We start from the raw sequence: 21620 nt of genomic DNA, 5'->3' as shown, positions 1-21620 counted from the left end.
TGAGAACATGTTAGGACACAATGTTCAAGTTGCTGCCCTCATATGTTCTCATGTTGCCCCAGTTGGACATCACCACCAGTCATCACTCCTGCTTCTTCCCCTCTCATTTCTTTCTCTAAACATCTTATTACATCTATAATGTCTCCTACTACTGTACTATATATATATATATATATATATATATATGTGTGTGTGTGTGTGTATAAGTTATGTCTGAATTGATTAGTACAAGTGCACGAGTACTTTTCTGTTGCAGAAATCATTGGGGGTGTACTGCAATTGCTCATCCAAGTCATTTCAGTACAAATTAATTGACCTCCTTCCTCAGCAAGTACAATAATACATTCTTCTGGGCCGGATTTCAGCTTATTTGTGCCCTGGCCTGACTTTGAGTGGGCTGGTACTTCGTCACCAATCTCTCATATCGTCATGGGCATTGACCTGAACTTAATTGCATAAATTTGGGCCAAGTTTGGCCCACTTTTCAAAGTGGTACTCCCACCTCTTCTGCTTCTTGTATGGTTTTTCTGGGTAAATTTATAGTTATATTTGCTGAAATTGACATAATTATAAATATTTTTTTATTATTTAAAACATTATATATAATTATTGATTTTAATGTCTTTCTAGTAATGAGCCCATTCTATTAACTTCCGTTAAGTTGTTATCCAATTTTTGAAAAAAAATGACCAAAATATTCTTTTGAATTATAAGTTATAATTTTATACGCCTTTTAGAATTTTCTAAAATATTTTTTGACAAATATGCCTTAGTCACTATATAAGAGTTATTAATTAATTTTTATTTTAAAAAATACTTATAATTTTTTAAACAGCAATGAAATATTATATTATGTAGAATTTTAGAAAAAAAAAGAAGATTATGACGGTTGGAAAGCAATGTCTGAATTCTGACAAAAATTGAAGTGGAAAAAATGGTTTCGCCTTATTGATTGCAGTGAGGAAAATAGATAAGCATAGGACCTGAAATTGTAATGGATTGGACCTTATGTGCCTAACATGAGATTTTCTCACACGTTGTCAAGTAATTCATATTTTAAAATTAAATATTCATATTAATACAGATAAAAAGCAAGATCGATTAGATTTTTATTATTGGGTCCAATTTCAACACACTTCACTCTAAAATTCTTATAGAAAAATACCCCCCCCCCCCCCTAAAATAAGGTGAGGTATTTATATTACTCTTAGTTTATGCTTATTTAGGGTAGATAAAGGCAAAATATTGAATCGTCCTTCATATACCTATTTTACATGGCCGGGATTTCTTTACTAAGAACGTTCTCGTAATTTGGTGGATTACAATGGCTTTGGCAAGTTTGAGTTCAATTTTTTCTTTTGAGGCATTATCTTCTTTTTTTTGTCGGGACAATCTTTCTATTTATGATACGATTTATTTCTCCTCCATCACATATGTCATGTCTATTCTAATTTATGTCCACTCTCAATTTTTCTGCATCAAATTAATATTGTACACTTCTGCTATCTATGTCCCATAAATTGTAATGGACCATTCCTCCTGCCATTTGGCCCCAACTTTGATGCCTACTTTTTATTACAACCCATTCATGCATATTCGAATAGGTGCTCGACTGCTGGGATTTGATAAAACAAACGTATGTTAGGTTTACTAAGAGGTTTTAAATTAAATCTTACGATGATTAAGTTAGTTGGGTGCAAGATCGAGAGAAAAGCAGTAGAACATACTCTCAATAAATGATGCACCATTGCCCCAATATGGTTCCAAGCTATTTATGGGACCGAATATCTATGCATGTATGGGTCCACGTGTCATAATATCAGCCTTTCAAGTGTTTGACAATTACGATTGTAGTGTGGTCAACAAGTTGGATCAAGTACGACTCAAATCAACTATTGCTTTTGTCCTGTTTGATTATTTTGTGAATTTATAATTAAACGGCTAAAACTTTTTTTATAATAAAAAATAAAATTAAATTTGACAATTATCCATAATACATGTTTATGTGGGTATAATAGGTTGTCCCTCCTCATGGGGATCATGTCTCGTTTCCTGGACCAATAGGGCAGCCAAGAATTGAGATTTCATTGAGGAGTGGTCCGAAAACGTGTGATTTGGGAAACACGACGTCTTATTACAGTTTTCGTATCCGCAATGTCATCATTGAAGTTTGCTAACTGTTGGTAATTTTGGAGCAGCAATATTATTGAACGCCACATGCCCACATCCAACACTCTTTGGACCACATCTGAAAACGTTGGGATGAGAACGCGATTATTGGTGGGGGATACCCAAACACGCTTAATAATTTTTTGGGCCTATTCCGTTTTGTGGTTCTAAACTTGACACACACACACACGCAAACATATATATATATATAAATATATCGGCTCACATATATATTATTTTTCCAAAAAAAAGTATAACTTAAAATTGACATTCAAAAGTTGGACGTTAGTCTCCATTATGTGTTCATTTATTTTTTATAATACACCGACCAAAATATCATTTATAAATTATGAATTATAATTTTATTTATTTTTATTTTTATTTTTTTTAAATTATAATTTTTTAAATTTTGTCATCCACCCTGTTCAATATTTTTTATAATTTTTTTATCTAAGAAAAATACAACAAGGGCAAAGTTGATAATTCCATATCTCTATTCAATTATTACATAATTTCATCAAGTATCAAGGAGGTATTTATAATTTATCAAACAACGGGGATGTATTCGTAATTATGTCAAATTTCAGTAGAATTTGTCGCAGTTAACCCTCATATAAAAACTAGAAACTGTGTTATGTTTCGATGGATCAATCCATATACTGACTTATCAAAAATATCAAGACGCTACAAATTAAGAAGTGAAATAGTTCAAAATATCAACTTTTTAGAAGAAAATAATAAAACAAACAAATAAATCAAGTAAAAAATCCACAATTTTTTTCCCTTCTCAAACTTAGTTGGTGAATCATGTTCCAATATATTTCTGGGGTTTTCAAACGAAAAAGCGTGTTTCTTGAGAAAGGTCAGAACATCAATTTTATTGTAAAAGGGGCTGAAGCTGGACATTTTGACTTACAACATCACCTTTTATTTTTTTGAGAATCTTCAGCTAATGCAGACATTTGTCTTCTTGTTTTTTTCTCTTTCTTTCTTACACTCCATTTGTTAGTGTGTTTGCTTTATTCTTACATGACTGTTTTTTAATAAAATTATTTATATATAGGAGAGAAGCAATGAGCTATTGTTGTATGGGAGTCGTTGGGGGTTATTAATATCCAAATAAATATATGAGGTGGGCCTATTTATTTTACCACACTTCTCTTCTAAGTTTAGATTCGGATTTAAATAACCCGGCAGTAAGCAACTCGAATTCAATTGAATACATTACTGTTCGAGTTTGTTTTAAATTACTGTCGGTCAAACTTGATTTGAGTAATAATCAATTAATAATAATTCACCGCTTTTACTTTCAAAAAATATTAATCAAATCGAACTTTGGTTAATCGGGCATGACTCGAGTTTGAGTAATTTGACATTTTCAAATATATTTATTTGTAATTTTTAGCGGAATTAAGTTCAAATTTGGGTGTAACTATCGTGAAGTAAGACTTTCGGGCAAAATGCACTTTTGGTCCCATACGATGCAGGGTGCTGTATTTTTTGTCTCATAATTTATAGATTTAACACGTGTGGTCCCATAAGATAAAAAATTATGAGACCATATGTGCCACAATTTTATCCTATAAAACTAAAAAATACAATATTTTATTTAATGGAGCCAAAAGTGCTAAATTTGTAAATTAAGAAATAAAAAATATTATATTCTCTATTTGTATGGGATGAAAAGTAGAATTTTTTCAAAAAATTTCTGACTTGATAGCTTTATGACTTTTGACATATGAAACTATAAAACTGTTTGTAGGAAGAAAATAGCATCCTATTATTCTAAGACTGCAATGGGATTAGGTTTTCTTCTTTTGTTTATGATTTCAGTATGAGATATTACACAAGCCATCAAAAGTCAAAAAGATGCAACTGTCTTTGTCTGCTATCGATTGTTTAGTCCTATAATTAGAACCAGTTTAGTAAATTGAAAATGATACTAAATATCAAAACTGAATTGAATACTGATTTTTTTTTTTAAAAAAAAAATTTAAGAGTTGATGTTTGAATCGAACTTTTAAATTTGGTTTGGAAACATACAAAAATTTTTATTTCAGTTTGATGTCGATCAATTTATCGAACTATAAATACTCGTAATAAATACTCGTAATCAATGTAATGATCTTCCAAATTGATATAAATACATATATATGTATATATATTTCTAATTATAAATTAATATTGTGTTTTTTGTTAATTTTATGTAGATATTAAGTGTATAAAATTTATATTATTTATATATTTTAATAAATATTTTATAAATATAAAATGTAAGATAAAATATAATATTAATTTTAGATTAAAAAAAAATTAAAACTTGTGTTGGGCGATGTGCCTTGGTCTGAGCATTTTAATTGATGAATGAATTCCGAAGGTGTGGCCCAACCTTTCCCAATTGTAGACTTTTTGGCCAATCTGCAGCATGCTGGTGTCTTAGGATTTTATTCCTCCAAGTTGTTTATAGCCGGCTTTGCAATTTTGTATAAGCATTTAATTTATAACAAAAAAAAATTGAATAAGTTGGAAAAAATAGATTCTGAGTTCCACCAAATAAGTGGTTAAAATGTAAAACTTGAGAGTGTTGCAAAGTAACAATTACAAGTAGGAAAAAACTAAGGATAATTAATTATACGTAAACTCTATGTGGTTTGAGAAATTATACTTAATATCCTTGATGTTTGCTTCCGTCTAACATAAAAATCATGTCGTTAGTTAAAATTTACTGAATTTTCTTATATTAACCAAAAAAAAAAATAACTAAATGAAAATCGATATTTACTCTCGATTGACTTATTATGGGTCAAACAATTTTTTGACTAAACTACCCTTATAACGGTGATGATGTACCTCTCACATGCATTAACGCGTAAAGACGTATGAGGTTAATTTGATCATAAAAAGATCTATTTTTTACCTGTAATAAATTAGTAGTAAATCAATTGGGGGTAAATATAGTTCTTTCAGTTTTTTTTTTTTGTTAATATCAGCAAATTCAGTAAACCTTATTTGTTAAACGAAAACAAATCTTAGGGATGTTATATATAATTTTTCAAACCACATGAGATTTACGTGTAATTATACCAAACTTCAGGAAAAGTGCAGTTATCCCAAAAAAATTTAACATGGAAGTGTTTGATAAAAAAGTGAATGCATTTGCGGCTTATTTATGAAATTATCTAACTACCGTGGTGGGTCGATAGATTTTATCCGATATTAGGGTAGTGAATTTTTTAAATATATAAAAAAAATGATTAGAGCAAAAAATTAATTAAAAAAATTCAATTTGTTTACAAAAATATCCTCGCTATGTTTGTTTTTATTTTTAAATTATCTCCGAGACAAGTCAAAACATACCCAATGTTTGCCATCATTCAAAAACACCTTATTTAGGTGTTTTAAACTATTTTAACATAAATACATACGTATATATATACACATACATATACATAAATATATATAAAAAAGACATGATTTGACTATGAATTGACAATGATAGTAATTTTTGTCTCCCAAAACACAACATTAAACATACAATACTTATTTTAAATTATCTTAAAAAACAAATCCAAACATACATACTATCTCTAACACACACTTATTTATCTTTGTTTTTCTCTCTCTATCCCCATAAAACACAACAAAACACTTAGAAAACGAATCCAAACATTATGCCTAAGTTTCAATTCTTCTCGCCAGCTTACAACTTTTAACTTATTTAAACTTAGGAGAAGCATAAATAAAAACTGTACTTCCAATTAATTTAAATTATAATTGGAAGAGTACTTCATATAAATTTTAGCAAACACCTCCGAAATTAAGCACAACATTGTATCAAAGTTGCAAAATAAAATATAAATTAAAATTAAGTATAAAATACAATCTCATTTTGTAGCTAAAATTCAAATCATATTTTCTTAATTAGAAGAAGTACAAAAAAAATTCAGTCTTTTCTGATTTGATAATTAGCTTAAATTTCATGTTAAACGAGTTATAATTAACAATAATTACTGTGTATTGGTACTAGTAATTATCATACGCTGATTTCTTAATAATTATAATTTATAATATATAATCGTAATTGATGTACTAAAAGAAAATATTTGATTTTATCCTATTCTCCAAATTATATATATGTAATAATATGGAACAAAGAATATGCACGTCAATAATAATTCAATCAAAAAATAAATAAATAATATTAATATCATTTGCTCTATTATTGTGTATTGATGTGAAAATGGCTGCTTATGGTACAGACAAAACATTCTACTTCATTGCACTCTACTTGTCCACCCTTAATAATTTGTTTGCTGCTATATACATATAATATGTGTAGCATGCATTTGCCTGCCCAATTTAAATTATTTTTTAATTTTCAGCCAAACATGCCAATAATTCACTATTTTCCAAGTCTACAAAAAATAATTGATCTAAATTTTTACTCTTATTTGAAAAATGGATTGAACCGGCTGGGTCAACTCAACTGGTTTAATCGAGAACTGGCCAAGAGTTTAGTTCGACTTTTTGATGAAAAAAAATAAAATTGATCAATCTGATTGATCATGTTCGCACCAATTAATTTTTATTCTTTATAGCTTTTTTTTATAATTAAACTTGTTAATATAAATTAATTTAAATTTGATTATATGTTTTAATTATTCGAATACTTAGTAGTATTTTTCGAAATGTGAATTTTAAAGTTATTCTTTTAATATATGACTTAATAATTGAAATTTGAAGATAACGAATTAACTTGAAAAAGTAAATGAGAAATAAATTGGTGCAACATAACAAAATTATTAATTTCTATCTACTATTTTTTGAGTGAAGTGCTTATCATATTGAATTATTTAAAAAAACTCGTATTTATTTTGCTCTACCCTTTTTAATTTATATGTACTATTAATTATAAATGTCGAAGAGGGTTCGACCACTACTATTTTTTGTCCAATATTTTATTTTATTTTCTTTGCGTGCGCCTGAAGCGACGACGTTTCGAGGTTGGTTGATTTGAAGCGCGATTGTTTTGGCCGTTTTGCCCCTTGTAGTCCAATCCCGCGTCCGCATGAAACAGCTTCAACGGGTTGGTGTTAGTGCATCAATAGAAGATTAAATGTTTTGATTGAAACGGGTTGGAGAACCCGATCCAAATATTTCGTTGATTTGGCAATCTTTTGATTCAATTTCAATTTATTTGTTCTGCCTTTCTCAAAACTTGTGGGTTCTCTTCTTATATTATCTTTTTAAACAAAAGTTGAAATTACACGATTACATCAATATTTAAATAAATTGAACAATATATCGATTCAATCAATACATCAATATAATTAAAAATTATAACAAATTACAACAAACTCACATAAAAGTAATACAGATACACATATGTCTGGTGGAACTCGATTCCATGATCCTGAATATATGACATCAACCTTAACCACTAGGCCAAGAGATTATTGGCCTCTTCTAATATATATATATATGTATGTGTGTACAAGTTTGAATCAATTAATTTCTTTTAGTCGATTCAATTAGTTGGACCAATATCCTAATAATTCAATAACTTATTTAGTTGAATATTCGATCCGACTTACAAAATATTGCACGTATTTGAGTTGGATGGCTAGCAAATGCGTTTTGCTTTTGTTGTGCGTCGTAGATTAATTATTGTACTTGTAATTAAAGGTTGAGCAACACTAGAGACGGCTAACATAGTACGATCCTAATATTGCTGTGTACAGTTTGGACTAATTATTAATTTCGTATCTCTAAGATATGTTACTTTCTATTTATTTCCACTGTACTATGTAAATAATTAACCTTTTGATGCCCTCTCAATTTAATGATTTCCTAACTTTTTACTGCAATTAATGTCAAATTTTTAAATGCAATAAAATTGGTGTACAATAATATAATCGTGTCCAAATAATTTTGCCATGCATGTATTATGTGGTTCTTATGGTCCACTGTGTTCAATATTATTGACAAATAGATAATATATATATATTTGAAAAAACTTGTAAAATTTAAAAATAAAATGTTGAGAGGTTATAAGGTCTGGTAAGAAAAATAAGGAGTTCTCAAATCAGTTCAAATTTCTTTAAATTATTTACAAATTCGTTACCAGATTTTATAAGTTGAGAAGATATAAAATATATGAAGTTAAATTTTAAAAATTTCAGTTAGAATCTAACACCACAATAAAAGGGGTTAGATTAGTTTAATGCCAATCTGAATCAACCGTAAAAAGCATCCCAAATTTTGAATTCATCAGTTTCGTGCGCTTTCGTTTTCCCGTAAAGAGAAGTCATCATTGCCGTGTGACAAACAAATTCACAAATATACACATTTTTTCTAAGGTAATTACTATTATTGATTAATTAAAATATTTATGATACATAAGTTAATTTTTTTTGATTATTTAATAATAATAAAAATTGAGCAGCAAGTGCAAGTATATTTTATGAAAGTTGAGATCCCACATCCCACGCCACCTCCCTGTATTTAGAAAAATCTCAACTTTTTCCCCAGCTGGTAATGAAGAATAAAGTGTGTCCAACTTCTCCGAGTCCGGAACCACGCGCACGTGCTTCTACTGTAGCTGCACGCGGCAATTGAAAACCACACCCCTCTCAGTGGCCTCTTCGTAATTCAATCTAAATCCATGACTCAATACACTCCCCCTCACTACTTTTACTCGGTTTCCCTTTCTTTCGTAACGCCGCACCGGCCGTCGGTGCAACCTACACGTGGCAGCATCTGCTGCGTCTCCTCCAGCTATAAAGCACCCCCGCCTCTCTTACTCGCAAACCCTGCTTCCATTTCTACGCAGATGTTTCTCTCTCTAAAACTTTTCTTAAACCTCTTCTTCCTTCAGATCTTAAGGCGCTCCATATGGATACGGAATACTGTTTCCCTATATGCTAAGCCTTGTGTTTTGTTGCGGCGGCCTCTAATTCGCTTGGTGCAGGTCGGGAACTTTCTTTGTCCACGGCGTCGCTATACTCTGAAATCGTACATAATACGAGTACGTGTGATTATACGTACGAAGCATACGGTTTCGAAATTCATATCGCTGTTTTTGGCGAAAATCAGGTTCCCGCCTTGCATCAACTGAATCGGAGGCCGCGGTGAATGTGATATTTACACCGCCGTATTATTGGATTCATGGATCTAATATTGATTCAGCTCAGGTCTAAATTCGCATTTGATTTGTTGTTATTACACGGAGTATTTCTGGATCTGACTCGACTATTTTCAGCACTTAATAAGAGCGATAGATCTTGTTTTTCTTCACCGAGATAGGCTTGATTTATCAATTATTTGTTGCATCATATGGAAATGATTCCTTTTCCTGGAACAATGAATGGATAACAACCTAGATATAGTTAAACAAGGACGAATGCTTATGCCAGAAAAAGAGAATCAGATTGTGCAGATGCAAGGGTAATTATGCATGTTCATTTGCTTAGCAATTATTCTCGTTTGCTTTGTAATACTCTTTTTAGCTTTTGGCACTTCTGCGTTAGATATTTTTCTTAATGAGAGTTTGATATCTTTGGAATGATAGAGAACTTGTCAATCGAATACATATTCTTAATCAAAAGTCTTTTGTTTTATGAATTGGTGTTGTCCTATTTTTGTCATTGAACTGTGATGCTTTTTTTTGAAGTAGTATACTAGGGTTTTGCTTAATTAACTAGAATATCATGATTGATATTGTTGTTCTTAATTCCCAACATATGCCGAAAATCTTTGCCCTTTTGTATCAACTGATAAGATTTTTTAACACATTCTCCAACTGATATCTGTTTCCTATTAGTTATCTTACAGAGGATTATACCATGAAACCTATTGTTTGCATGTGTTGGATCCATCAATGACACCATTAGTATTCCTTGTCAATGATTGTGATGGCAAGGGGAAGTGAGACTCATAATTTATTCCTTCAAATGTGTATCTGTTTTGTTCCTCAGTCTTCTAAATTGTTTCTCACTGGCCTCGCGAGTTATGTCCTCATGTCACATTGGAGTTATATTCTTTGTTCCTATGTATATTGTTTGGATGAAGTGAATTTATGGTAATTTTTGTCGGTGGTAGTGTCACGAGGTTTTGTATAATTAAGAGTTATTTGGCTTATCTGCTAATGGTCTAAGAGGATAAGATGCCATGCTTCCTTGGGAGTCCGGTGTTTTTAGTTGTTCATTTATGCTTGTCAATATACATTTATATGTAACGTGTAGTTTTGCTTACCTACTTCCGTTTGGTGTACGAGAAATTCCTCCGGTTACAGTTAAGGATTTCAATAATTGTCTTTTGACATGAATACAATTTTGTAATTAACAAAATAAAGCGGGCATCTGTTATGTGGCTCTTTTAGTTGAGCGTCTTCATGCTAAAACTGTGTCTTGTGTCCGAAATTACTTAATCAGGAGATTGTACTTGAATTTAGTTTCTAACTTAGTAGTTGGATAAAATTGTTCTTCATTTCTACTCCCTGATAATTCCATCTTTAGTAATAGTTAATCATACCTGTGAAAGCAATCATAATAATTTTTTGTATAAGCAGAACCACCTGGCATCTTAGGTTCTTATGTCCAAATGCTAACCCAGTAGTGGGGTTGCATATTGCTAAATTGTGGCTCTTTTAACTGGACTTTAACGCTCAAGGATCAATTTACTTGTTTGGAAGTGTGAGTAATAAATTGAACATCTTCATGTATAAGGTCACTTGAAGGATAATTTTTTGCTTTATTTGATTTACTTCTTGTACAAGGTCAAATTTGTGGTTAGTAAACTACGTGTTGTTCACTCATTTTATCTTTAAGAACAACCGTTTTCTTGTACTTCTGATTTGTTGTTACTTGTTAAGTATAGATCAGTCTTTGCCGTTGGTTAGATTTCCATAATCTCAGATCCTTCACGATCTTGAGATGGCCGATTTCTTCTTCTTTTGGGATAAAGCAGGTTTTTTGTCTCTGGCGTTTTCTATTCCTGATAGTGTGCTTAGTTGAAATTTTCAACCTGTTGGCTTCCAAAACTTCTGGGTGTGCAGGATGGAGCCAGTAGATCAACAGGCACACAAGATGCGATGCTGTCCTGCTACTGTAAATGAATGAAACATGGTTGTGTTTTCATGGACGCATGTTGCTTTTAAGCGTCAGTCTTATGTTAATTGCAACACAGCCTGAATTTCTGAAAATTTATTGTGCTCCTACAAGTATATTGTCACCAACCAGCTCAGCAACTTCAATAATATTTTGGAGAAATCAGACAGGGTAAAAAGTGCCATTAGGGAGATGAAATCCAGGGGACGTTGGGGGTACAATGCATGAATTTCTGAAGTCAACGCCCCCTAGTTTGTTAACAACTGATTTATTAACTTACCAAAATTAGAGAATGGGAAAAAAAGGAAGTGAGACGATGATATATAGTATCACTCCTCCAATAATTTTGGACTTATACTGTTTTACCAAAATTCCTTTTGGTCTATTTTAGCTTTCAGGTGACATGCTTCATGTGGTGGATTTACTGTGGCGGTTCACGAACCATGTCATAAATGATGGGATTAGCTTACTTGAGATATCAAATGAAGAAAGCTAGATGGATCAGGTACAACTTTTTGCCCCACCCGTGGGAAAGGGATGTTTATGTGCAAAACCTGCAGTGAGTATTACAGATCCCAATCATGAGTGTGAGGATGGGAATAGTAACGGGGGTGCGGTACCCAAATTTGCATAGAAGTCTTAGGTTGGCCTTCCTCGTTTCTCCGGCCCTACAGAGATTAAAGATTTAATAAACTATCTCATCCAAAGATTTTCTTGACCTCCGAGTTTGATTTATTTATCGTCTGCATGTCGAGATTGCGAACCTTCACTATACAATTTGATACTAGTGATATTGTTTCACTTGTTTCACTTGCTGCGGTTGTTAATATTTTGTGGTAAAACTGCTATGGCAGTGTAGTGGGCCAGCTGCAGAAACATGATGGTCCAAAATCTGATGGGACAGTTCATATGGTGGTGTTGAACTTGTAGAACGTGCCTGGAGAAAAGGTACTGTTAATGATATATGATGATCAACGCAGATTCGGAGACAAAAGGATGTCTGCTAGTTTCAAAATCATGGAATCTTGTTTGCTGAGAGATGAACTCATGGGTAGGGGATGGTTGTCTGCTAGTAGCATCGACGGGGATGGGTATAATCGTTAAGAGAGAAGTGGGGTTTCTACTAGAATGCTTGCCTGTTGCAGACATGAAGAGAATAGAAAGAATGTTTGATTTTTGAGCCTGCAGTTACAAACTTTCCTTAAAATTGAGCTCATCTATGATGTAAGCTTATGTGGATCAGACAAGGTTTTTCGTACATGACCGATTATAATCTGGTTAACTAAATGAACGTAGTCTTGATTGTTTCTGTTACCCATTCGTACGTCGGCTCAGTGGGAAGCAGCAAAATTGATGAACAGAAGTTTGAGCCCTACATGAGGGAGTATCGTGTAACTGTAAAGAAATACTCATTTTCTTGTCAGGCTTTGCCAAGAGCCATCCTGCAGGCTTATATGCCAGCTAGTTCCGCATCGAAAAGAACGTTTGTTGTTATTGCCAGTTTATAACAAAAGAGAATACAATTTACAAGCAGCTTTCAGTCGTTGGCCGTATAGAACTGTGCGTGAACTGAGGAAAGCTATTATTTTTTATCCACCTGTATAATCTTTTGGTTTGTATAGTCTGTGTTCTACCAGTTAGCATCTGATTATTAGCTGTGTAGAACTCGAAGAGATAATTATAGGCCCACCTGCATAGTCTCTGTTAGACCTGTAAGTATCTGTAATGTATAATCTGTTCGACATAGTTTGCTGCAGGCGCTATTCATGCATGTCTTGTCCATCTTTAACTGTTCGAATAGTGCCTTAATATCTTCTGCGGCATTTTTGCATCACATGTGCACCAAATCAGTGTATTAAAGGCCAGGACAAATATTCAAATTTGGTCTTTAAATACTTCGTACAAGGATCTTTTTAGTCCGGAGCGCCAATCTGCGTACACAGGGCCAAGGATTATCCCAATTGCTAACACCAAGTGGCTTTCACATTGTGGATTTTGGGAGCGAAACGGCTTGTTTTACAGCCTCTCTTTCGACTTGGTTGGATGATGTGCCCAAGAGAATGATGAAAAGGCAAAACGATTGCACCTTATTGTGGAGCTTCTTTCTCCCTCCGAAAAAGCAGCAGAGTATAAGGTTCCGTCCACCAGTGGGGCACAGTGCAACTGAATCTTGAATCCATATTTACAGACATAGCCGTGAGCTATGACCATCAAGTGCTTTTAAAGAATGAGATTCAGATCGAGATTTAAGCTGACATGTTGATGGTCACACTGTTGAATTCAGGGTTTATTATATCTGAGATATTATAGTTTTATTTAGTTAAAGTGTTATTCCTGTATATATTGTGGGATGAAATTTAATGTATGATAGATAAATGCGATTAAGACATGTGATGATTAGATAAATTTAATTATTATTTTTTTCTTAGGATGACAGACTTTATTATTGATAAGTTAGTCTAATGTGTATTTTGATGGACTAAAAATTGGCACAAATATCGAAGTCTTTGCTTTGGTCAAACACATATCAGTTCACATTAAATTAAAGGCTTACAGATTCTTGAAGTTTAGTTAGACTTGGGAGATAATTTGGGCAATTTTAGTTAGAAGATCCAGACATAAGACCTAATTACAATCTGACATTAATCCCACTACATATTAAGCCCAATCCATGTATTTCGAACTTGATATTTTTGAAGTAAACAAGTCAATAGTCAAAATGGACAGTATATACATACACCCCAACTCAACTTAATACACATGGTTTGTTGGTAAAATCGCCTGGCGATGTTAAAGGAATAGGGTTCTTTCTTGACAGCTGATAACACTTCACGAAGCCTACTTTATCATATTTTTTAGGATACAGTGATCCAGTGGAAGCCCAAAGTAGCGAACTTTGAGTCTTTCCGCTAATCCAGTCTGCCTCCCTACAAAAGTAAGTATTCACGCTCATTCAATCTTAAATTCAGATTTTATTTGGTTCAAATAAGAAGAAAGAGAAAGAAAATCAGAAAGACGGAAGGGGAAGAATTAATTTTTTTTTCAATTATTTGGTATGATTGAAATGAGTGTATCTGTTTAGTACGATGAAAAATAGATTGAGAAAAAAAAATAATTTTTATAATTTTTTATTTTTTATTTAAAAATAAATAAATTAATATTATACTAATATAATTTTAAGTATATAAAAATTTTATTAATAAGAATATTTATCAAACAAGAAAATGAATATTTTTATTAATAATAATGAGTGTTGTTCATCTTTACTATACTATTTAATTTAAATAGAATAGGAATAACTACCAACGTCCTCACATAAAGAAATTAAATTTAAATATAAGCATTTTTTTTATGATTTAATTATCTTTTTTTCAAGATTATGTACCTATATTATTTGCAGGAATGAGAAAAAAATTGAAACAATTATGTATATGGATAATAGAGTAAATAAAAATAAGTTATATATATATTTTTTGTCTTATATATTCATTTTTTCATTCAATTTTAAACAAAAATAAAATTGAACTCTACATTATAGTCTAATGAAACCTATTTTAATTGACAAAAGTAAGAGTTATATGTTTAAATTTTATTGGTCTATGAATATTAATTTATTTTTAATAATAACTATTGATGAGGGCATATAGAATTCAAATTCGGGTCACTAGGAAAGGTCAACAGCCCCCAAAAGTTTGAAAGCCCAATAGTGACACGTCGTGAGTATGATTGGCCCATTTCCTGGCGCGCATGTGGCCCACCCGGTTTTTGATCATCAGAAAGTGGAGGGAATCCTATCCTGCCCACTCAACTCTCAACATTTAAGCCTGACAATAATAGGCCAATCAAATCTTAGCCGAATGAATACGAGTTTGAATTTTTGTCAAAACGTTTCATGAATTTAAATTTAGTTGTGGTTTATTATTGTTTGGCAATATTTTATAACTTTATTTTTCAATTAGTTGAGATACAATCTTTTGTGTGGGATTGTGATAATTTTGTTTTATCGTTTCGTAATAGCAAAAAAAAAAAAAGAACAAGTAGAAAAAAGTTAGCAAATTGAAGTTGTAAATCTCTGATAATTAAAGAAATCATATATTCGAATCCCACAATTCTACGAGTATAAAATTATTTTTATAATAATATATATATTTGTAATTATTGATCATATTATTAGTATTGTTTGTCTAAAATAAAATTAAATAATTCAGTAGAAAAATATGAGTAGTGGAAAGATTACATATTTTTATTTGTCAGTACATCATAAGTAATGAAATACATAAATAGTTAATCATTTGTAGACAAAACAAAGAATATTTTACTATCCATTCAAATATTAAAATTGTTGTGATTTGGGGTTTCATAAATCATAGAATAATATTATTGAAATGGGGTAATGGAATTCCAAATCCCAAGATTTGCTAAAGCAAAAGGTCAACTTGAATTCTTTTCTATTAGAATGTCAACAAAGTGTTTTGAAAAAGTAGCCAAAATAAAGTTTTAACACATCATTTAGGCCCAAGTGCAATATTTTAGGGTTGTGCCAAAAGTTGTTAAATTAGCTTTCTAGAGATGAAATAAAACCCAATTTTTTATTCTCAAAGTGTGAAAGTAAAAAGGTTTAATTTTGAAAAGCTCAAACACCTAAACCTAATTATTTTATATCATTTCTAGTGAATAAAGTCCCATGAATTCTTCCTTTTAAGAAATTCCCAATTATTGTTAAGGCGCTCCAATTTAAATATATATATATACATATACATATGGTGTTGGACTCATTGTTTGGATAATAGTTTTAACTTGAATTAGATATATGACTTGAAATAACTTATGTAACATTGTGTTTGGATCGATGAATTTTAAACAATGATCTTAGATTACATTTGGATTGAAGGATTTGAAATCATGAATTCAAAAATCCTTAATAACAAATATTTTGAATATATTTGGATAATTTCAAATTTAAAGGATATGAAATCCTTCAATCTTAATTTTGAACTATGTTTTAATAAATATGGATGGATCTTAAATTCTTTTCAAATTCTCGTTTAAAATCTAAATTTATCAATCCAAATACACTCTTAAATTTGCATTTGTTTAAATAATTTGGTGTTACAGATTAATTTGAAATGATGATAATGAAATGGGTGAATTTATTTTTGAGCATAAAAAACTAAGGAAAGAATGAGTGAGTTTATAACAAGTAAAAACAGAAAAGGGGACATGAGCGCTCCAAAGTAGGTCCCTAATCAAATTCAAATTGCTCATAGAGTTAAAGCGTATTGAATGGTAAAACATACTCAACCAATCCCAACACTCTGAATTACTCCAAATTTAATTAACTCTAATCTCATACTTAATGACTTCCTACCTAGACTTAGAACAGTAGATGTAGTAAAACAACCCGCTGTACAAATAATCACAATAATTAAGGAAGGAAGAAACTAATCTGGTTTTTAGTCTTTTGATGGAACCACAATTAACTACACTTTCTTTTGGACAAACCCCACTCCTCAAATCAAGATTTTCCTTCACTTCACCTTCCAATCCCACTCTTTTCTGTCTCACTCACCACGCTCCATAACCGCACCCCACCCCCCAACTACCCTCCCTTCAAGAACACACACAAAAACTACTGTGTATGCGTGGGTGTGTATATATATATATGTATTTTTATGATATAAATGAATGCCCTCAGACTCCAATATTCTGTATTCTTGCAATCCACCAATCCCCACAAGTATGATTGCGTTCTGTTCTCTTTTCCTTTAGTCTGTGGATTCTGACACTGCCACATTACTGCCATTAATATTTCATACTGCCCCTGTTTTTGACCTTTCTCTTCACTACTTCATTGTTCAGATTTCATTTTCCCCTCTCTTCTCTCCGCATTTAATCGGAAGCACAGCTTTTCTTGGAACCCTTTTGCTGTAATGTTCATCAAGTAATAGGAGGATCGTTGTGCTGCTCCACTTGTTCTGATCAGGAAAAGAAAAAGAAGGTATGCCCTTGTTCTCATTCTTGGTTTCATTTCTTGCATGTTTTCTTTTTCCTTGATGTCCCGTTTCTGTTCTCCTTTCATGGGTTTCTTGGTGGTGGGTGAAAATTCAAGATTTTGGTAAAAAGATTCAATCTTTACTCTATTAATGTGCTCACACTCTTTATGTGTGATGATGATTCATTTTTTTCTCTACCCTTCAAATGTAAAATGAGTTTCTTTCTTCCCTTCAGTGTTTCTTTCATGATCCCACACTTCACAGTTCACACACATAGTGTGTGTATTTCTTCCAGCGCATTTCATGCACAGTCAAAGGACAGGTTTATGCAGAGGCTGACAAACTAGAAAAATACCCTCTTTTTGACTCGTTCCCTGAGAAAAGCTTGCTCCATTACGTCAAAGGTTCTGTTGATCTCTTCTTTTTCTTGCACGATTCTATCACACCATCATAAGCTCTTTTTTATTTATACTAGGCATGCATCTGCAACTTTCTGCACTCTCACTGATTTCCTTGAACTCCATTTTTCCACTATTTTTTGAGCCCTGATTCAACTTGTAAAATGGCATTTGGATTTTGTTGGAAGTAAGGTGAGTTTTTTTTTCCTTACTTTTTTTTCTATTTTTTTTGTCCATACATCTAAACTAGATTTGATTTATTTATTTATTATTTAATATATTTGGAGCTCTGGTTTAGAAACTTGGACCCTATAGAGAGACGTTACGGCTCTAAAAGGGGACAAGCCACCGCTAATCTTGGTGTTCCCATAATGTTCCTTTTTTTTTTGTTTAAATTTTATTCCATGAGAAGTCTTATTTGTTTATTTATTTTTTGAGAGGGAGAAGTCGTCTTGTTTTGGTACTCAACTTTGTAATTTCCATCCCATGATTTTCTGGCTTTCACACTATTTAAGCCACTTGATTTGTAGATGTGTGTAAAAGGGGTGGCTCATCGAGACTTTTGATCTGGTTGGTTTCTAGTCTTTGTCCAAGAATTTATGATTGAATCCTATATACTAAGCTACTTTGGAAACTAAGTAAATATACAATGTCTGCATTTTCTGTAATGACATGTCATGTGCTGGATTACTATTGTTCCTACATTTATGATAGCTGATTTCTCTTCCTTTTGGGGCTTGTGACATTTCATGTGTAGAATCAGCCATGATTTATTATTTGAATTTGAATTTGATTGTATTTTCCTTTTCTTGCAGGAGGGTTGTCTCTAGAATTTGATTTATTATATCATTAATAAAATAGTAACACAAAGATGATCATGAGGAGAAGATTAGCTTGTTGCACGAGGGACATGAGGGAAGTGAGCATCGACTTTGATGAACAAGAGAGTAAGTTCTTTCTCAACCATGATCTTTATGCAGCAGCAGCAGTAGTAATAATAATAATAATCCACTTAGGATAGTTGTACTGTGTTATAGGGGAGATTTTATCACACACTAAAAGTATTTTTGTATTTATGTTGGTAAGTTGCGTGATTTATGCTCTACATTCTTGTTTTAAACAACGCGTAACCTGACTAGATTGTAAACTTGTGGTGTATGACTCACATTGCATCCTTCGTTCGTGTGATGCGAACTGTTTGATATTTACATGTAAGACTTGTTGCGAAACGTGGGCCATCTTTTTATTTTGAATTTAAAGTCATGTGGAGTTTACAAACCATGGACTGCTCACCTGTTCATCATCGTCGGTGAAGTACCTAATTACCTACCACATGGATTCTCCATCAGAGTTCTACATTGCAAAAGAAAATTAATAAGAGGCTTAAATCCCCTTAAATGAGGCAAAATCTTGGATGCCAATTGTAAAAGCCCCCTACCCAAATGGTCCACTCTCTTTATCTGTTGAACAGTCTGCATATTTGCCCATGTGGGGGGTCACAACATTTACTTACATTTATTTCACTCTGCAAGAAGTAGTTCTATGGCCCTTCTTACATTACACCAACCTGAATTTACTGATGAAAGAATTTTCTTGCAGTTCTCAATTAAGTTGAGAATGGTCTATTATTGGACATGCTTGTCAATTTTTGTGGCCCCAGCAATTTCAAATTTTTTGGACTTACATTTTTTGCTTTTCTCATGAAGAGAGCATAGAGAAAAGTCTTTTTCTTTATTGTAAAGTGATGGGGATTTATGAATAGCAGTATGTGATGGCTATGGTTTGATATAATAATTGGTGGACCTTTATAAGTGCTATTTTAATTAAAACCCGTTTCATGTGGAGACAAGAGAAAGTCGTTGTCTCTGACATTTCTTCTTTAAAATTTGTATGGTTTTCATTTGGATCTGCATCTTCTGTAGGAATTCATCTCCTTTCGGCATCTACTCCTCACCTCTTGTATTTTAAGCTATTTCGGGTTTTGACTTTTAAGTCTGCACATGAATAAACAATGTCATCTAGTGAGATATATCCCTTCACGTTTGGTTAAAAGTTGGGTTCTTCATTCTGTAAAAGAACGGGACAAGAACATGAAAAGAACTGTCCGTGATTGGCGAGTATTTTCTTAAATTATACGTCTTATACTGCAAGAGTAATTATGGAGATTTTTTTCGGTTAAGGTAAAATGAATGGTGGGGGTGAGATTGGTGGACCTTCGATTGTACTCGTTTCGTGGTTGATTCAGTTGGTGGAGTTTGATTATAACGGGTGCTGTGCTAGTTGATGCATGTGCAGAACCAACCGAGAGAGAGAGATGTTAGAGATTTGCACGACTTGATAAGTCAAAAGCTTTGGGTAACGACACAGCGTTTGCATGTGAATGTGCTAAAATTTATAGGAATGAAGACAAAAATTGACATGTACTATGATTCTGTTCTCATCTGTTGCTTCTTTGTGTGTCAAAGAAACTAGTTGGCCAAGATGTATCTCACTGGATTTTCTTATATGCACTAAGTGTGAAATATTGAATAGTTAAGAGTAAGCACGTCAGCAGTTGGACATTGTAATTTTTCGTATTTCACCTTACGTCCTATTAGAAACCTCGTATGAGAATAAACTCTGGTAAACTTGCGGACCTTTTTTTTTTTTTTTTTTTTTTTATATTAGTGTTAGATCTACACAGCTATCACAGAGATTCACCATTTTTTTTAATCTCTAGTAGATAACTAAGGATTTAACTCGGAGTAAATTACCTGGTATTTTTTACAATTCCTTCGTCTCCTATCTGATGAACAAACTAACCTGAAATTTGAACGCTCAGGAATAATGACGTACAATGGCCTGGAGAGCTGCATTCTCAACGGCCATTCTTTTGATAATGAAAGTGGCACTAGTAGAGGAGAGGGGTGTGTAACAGATTCCTTTGATGAGGATGATTCCAGCTGCTCTTCCAGCACAAATGCTTTTGGGTCGTTCTCCTCCCTATGGACGATAATGAAGAAAGATGATCAGTGTCAGGATGAATGGAACTCACCAGCCACCCCACGACGCTACAATGTAAAAGAAAAACTAGATGATGGAAGCCGGCTTTCCGATGTCGAAGGGATGAAAGAAAAATTTGCTAAGTTGCTGCTCGGGGAGGATATTACAGGAGGTACCAAGGGGGTTTCCACTGCATTAGCACTGTCTAATGCCATTTCGAATCTAGCAGGTAAGCTGCACCTTAGTGACTTAGTCCCCCAAGAAGTCATTATGTAACATTTTCATAATGTCAATCTTCTGAGCAAGGAAGCATATTGGTGGATTGCAGCTTCTGTTTTTGGTGAGCTCTGGAAGTTGGAGCCGTTGCCAGAGGAACGAAAGATCAAGTGGCAAAGAGAAATGGATTGGCTGCTCTCCCCAACTAACCATATGGTTGAGCTGGTTCCAGCCAAACAAAACGGCACAAACGGGCGGACATTAGAGGTACCCTTTATTTCAAAACCATCCGCAAGTCCAATGCTGACAACGATTAACAATAATACTCAATTTGGTGTGTAGATAATGACCCCCAAAGCTCGAGCAGACGTCCACATGAATCTTCCAGCTCTGCGGAAATTGGATTCCATGCTTATTGTAGGTGGTCTCTCCACTTGGAAAACAGTTTAAAATTTTCACCTGTTCAACGGTATGAACTTCACCTCTTTGTTTTCTGGAACTTACAGGAAACACTTGATTCAATGGTTGATACTGAATTCTGGTATGCGGAAGTGGGTAGCCGAGCAGAAGGAAGAAGCAGGAGTGCTGGACTAAGCAAACGGTGGTGGCTTCCTTCCCCCCGGGTACCTCCTGTTGGACTCTCAGACATAGAGAGAAAGAGATTGTTACATCAGGGTAAATTGATCTATCAAGTATTCAAAGCTGCCAAATCGATCAACGAAAATGTCTTAGTTGAAATGCCGATTCCTGTCCCC

At 32.9% G+C, this 21620-nt stretch overlaps 1 protein-coding gene across 1 annotated transcript in view; it reads left to right on the top strand.

The window, feature by feature from the left end:
• The window catches only part of LOC105164993 (rop guanine nucleotide exchange factor 14), a 5913-nt gene continuing 1084 nt past the window's right edge, over positions 16792 to 21620 (top strand). The window contains exons 1-6 of the mRNA XM_011083865.2: positions 16792 to 17274; positions 18483 to 18614; positions 20489 to 20878; positions 20978 to 21132; positions 21208 to 21282; positions 21372 to 21614. Coding sequence (XP_011082167.1) covers positions 18539 to 18614; positions 20489 to 20878; positions 20978 to 21132; positions 21208 to 21282; positions 21372 to 21614 — 939 coding nt within the window. The 5' untranslated portion in view covers positions 16792 to 17274; positions 18483 to 18538. The remainder of the gene's footprint in view (positions 17275 to 18482; positions 18615 to 20488; positions 20879 to 20977; positions 21133 to 21207; positions 21283 to 21371; positions 21615 to 21620) is intronic.

Source organism: Sesamum indicum, linkage group LG6, assembly GCF_000512975.1.
Source record: "Sesamum indicum cultivar Zhongzhi No. 13 linkage group LG6, S_indicum_v1.0, whole genome shotgun sequence".
Taxonomy (NCBI): Eukaryota; Viridiplantae; Streptophyta; class Magnoliopsida; order Lamiales; family Pedaliaceae; genus Sesamum; species Sesamum indicum.
Note: the sequence above shows the minus strand (reverse complement) of the source record. Positions and strands in the feature narration are given on the sequence as shown.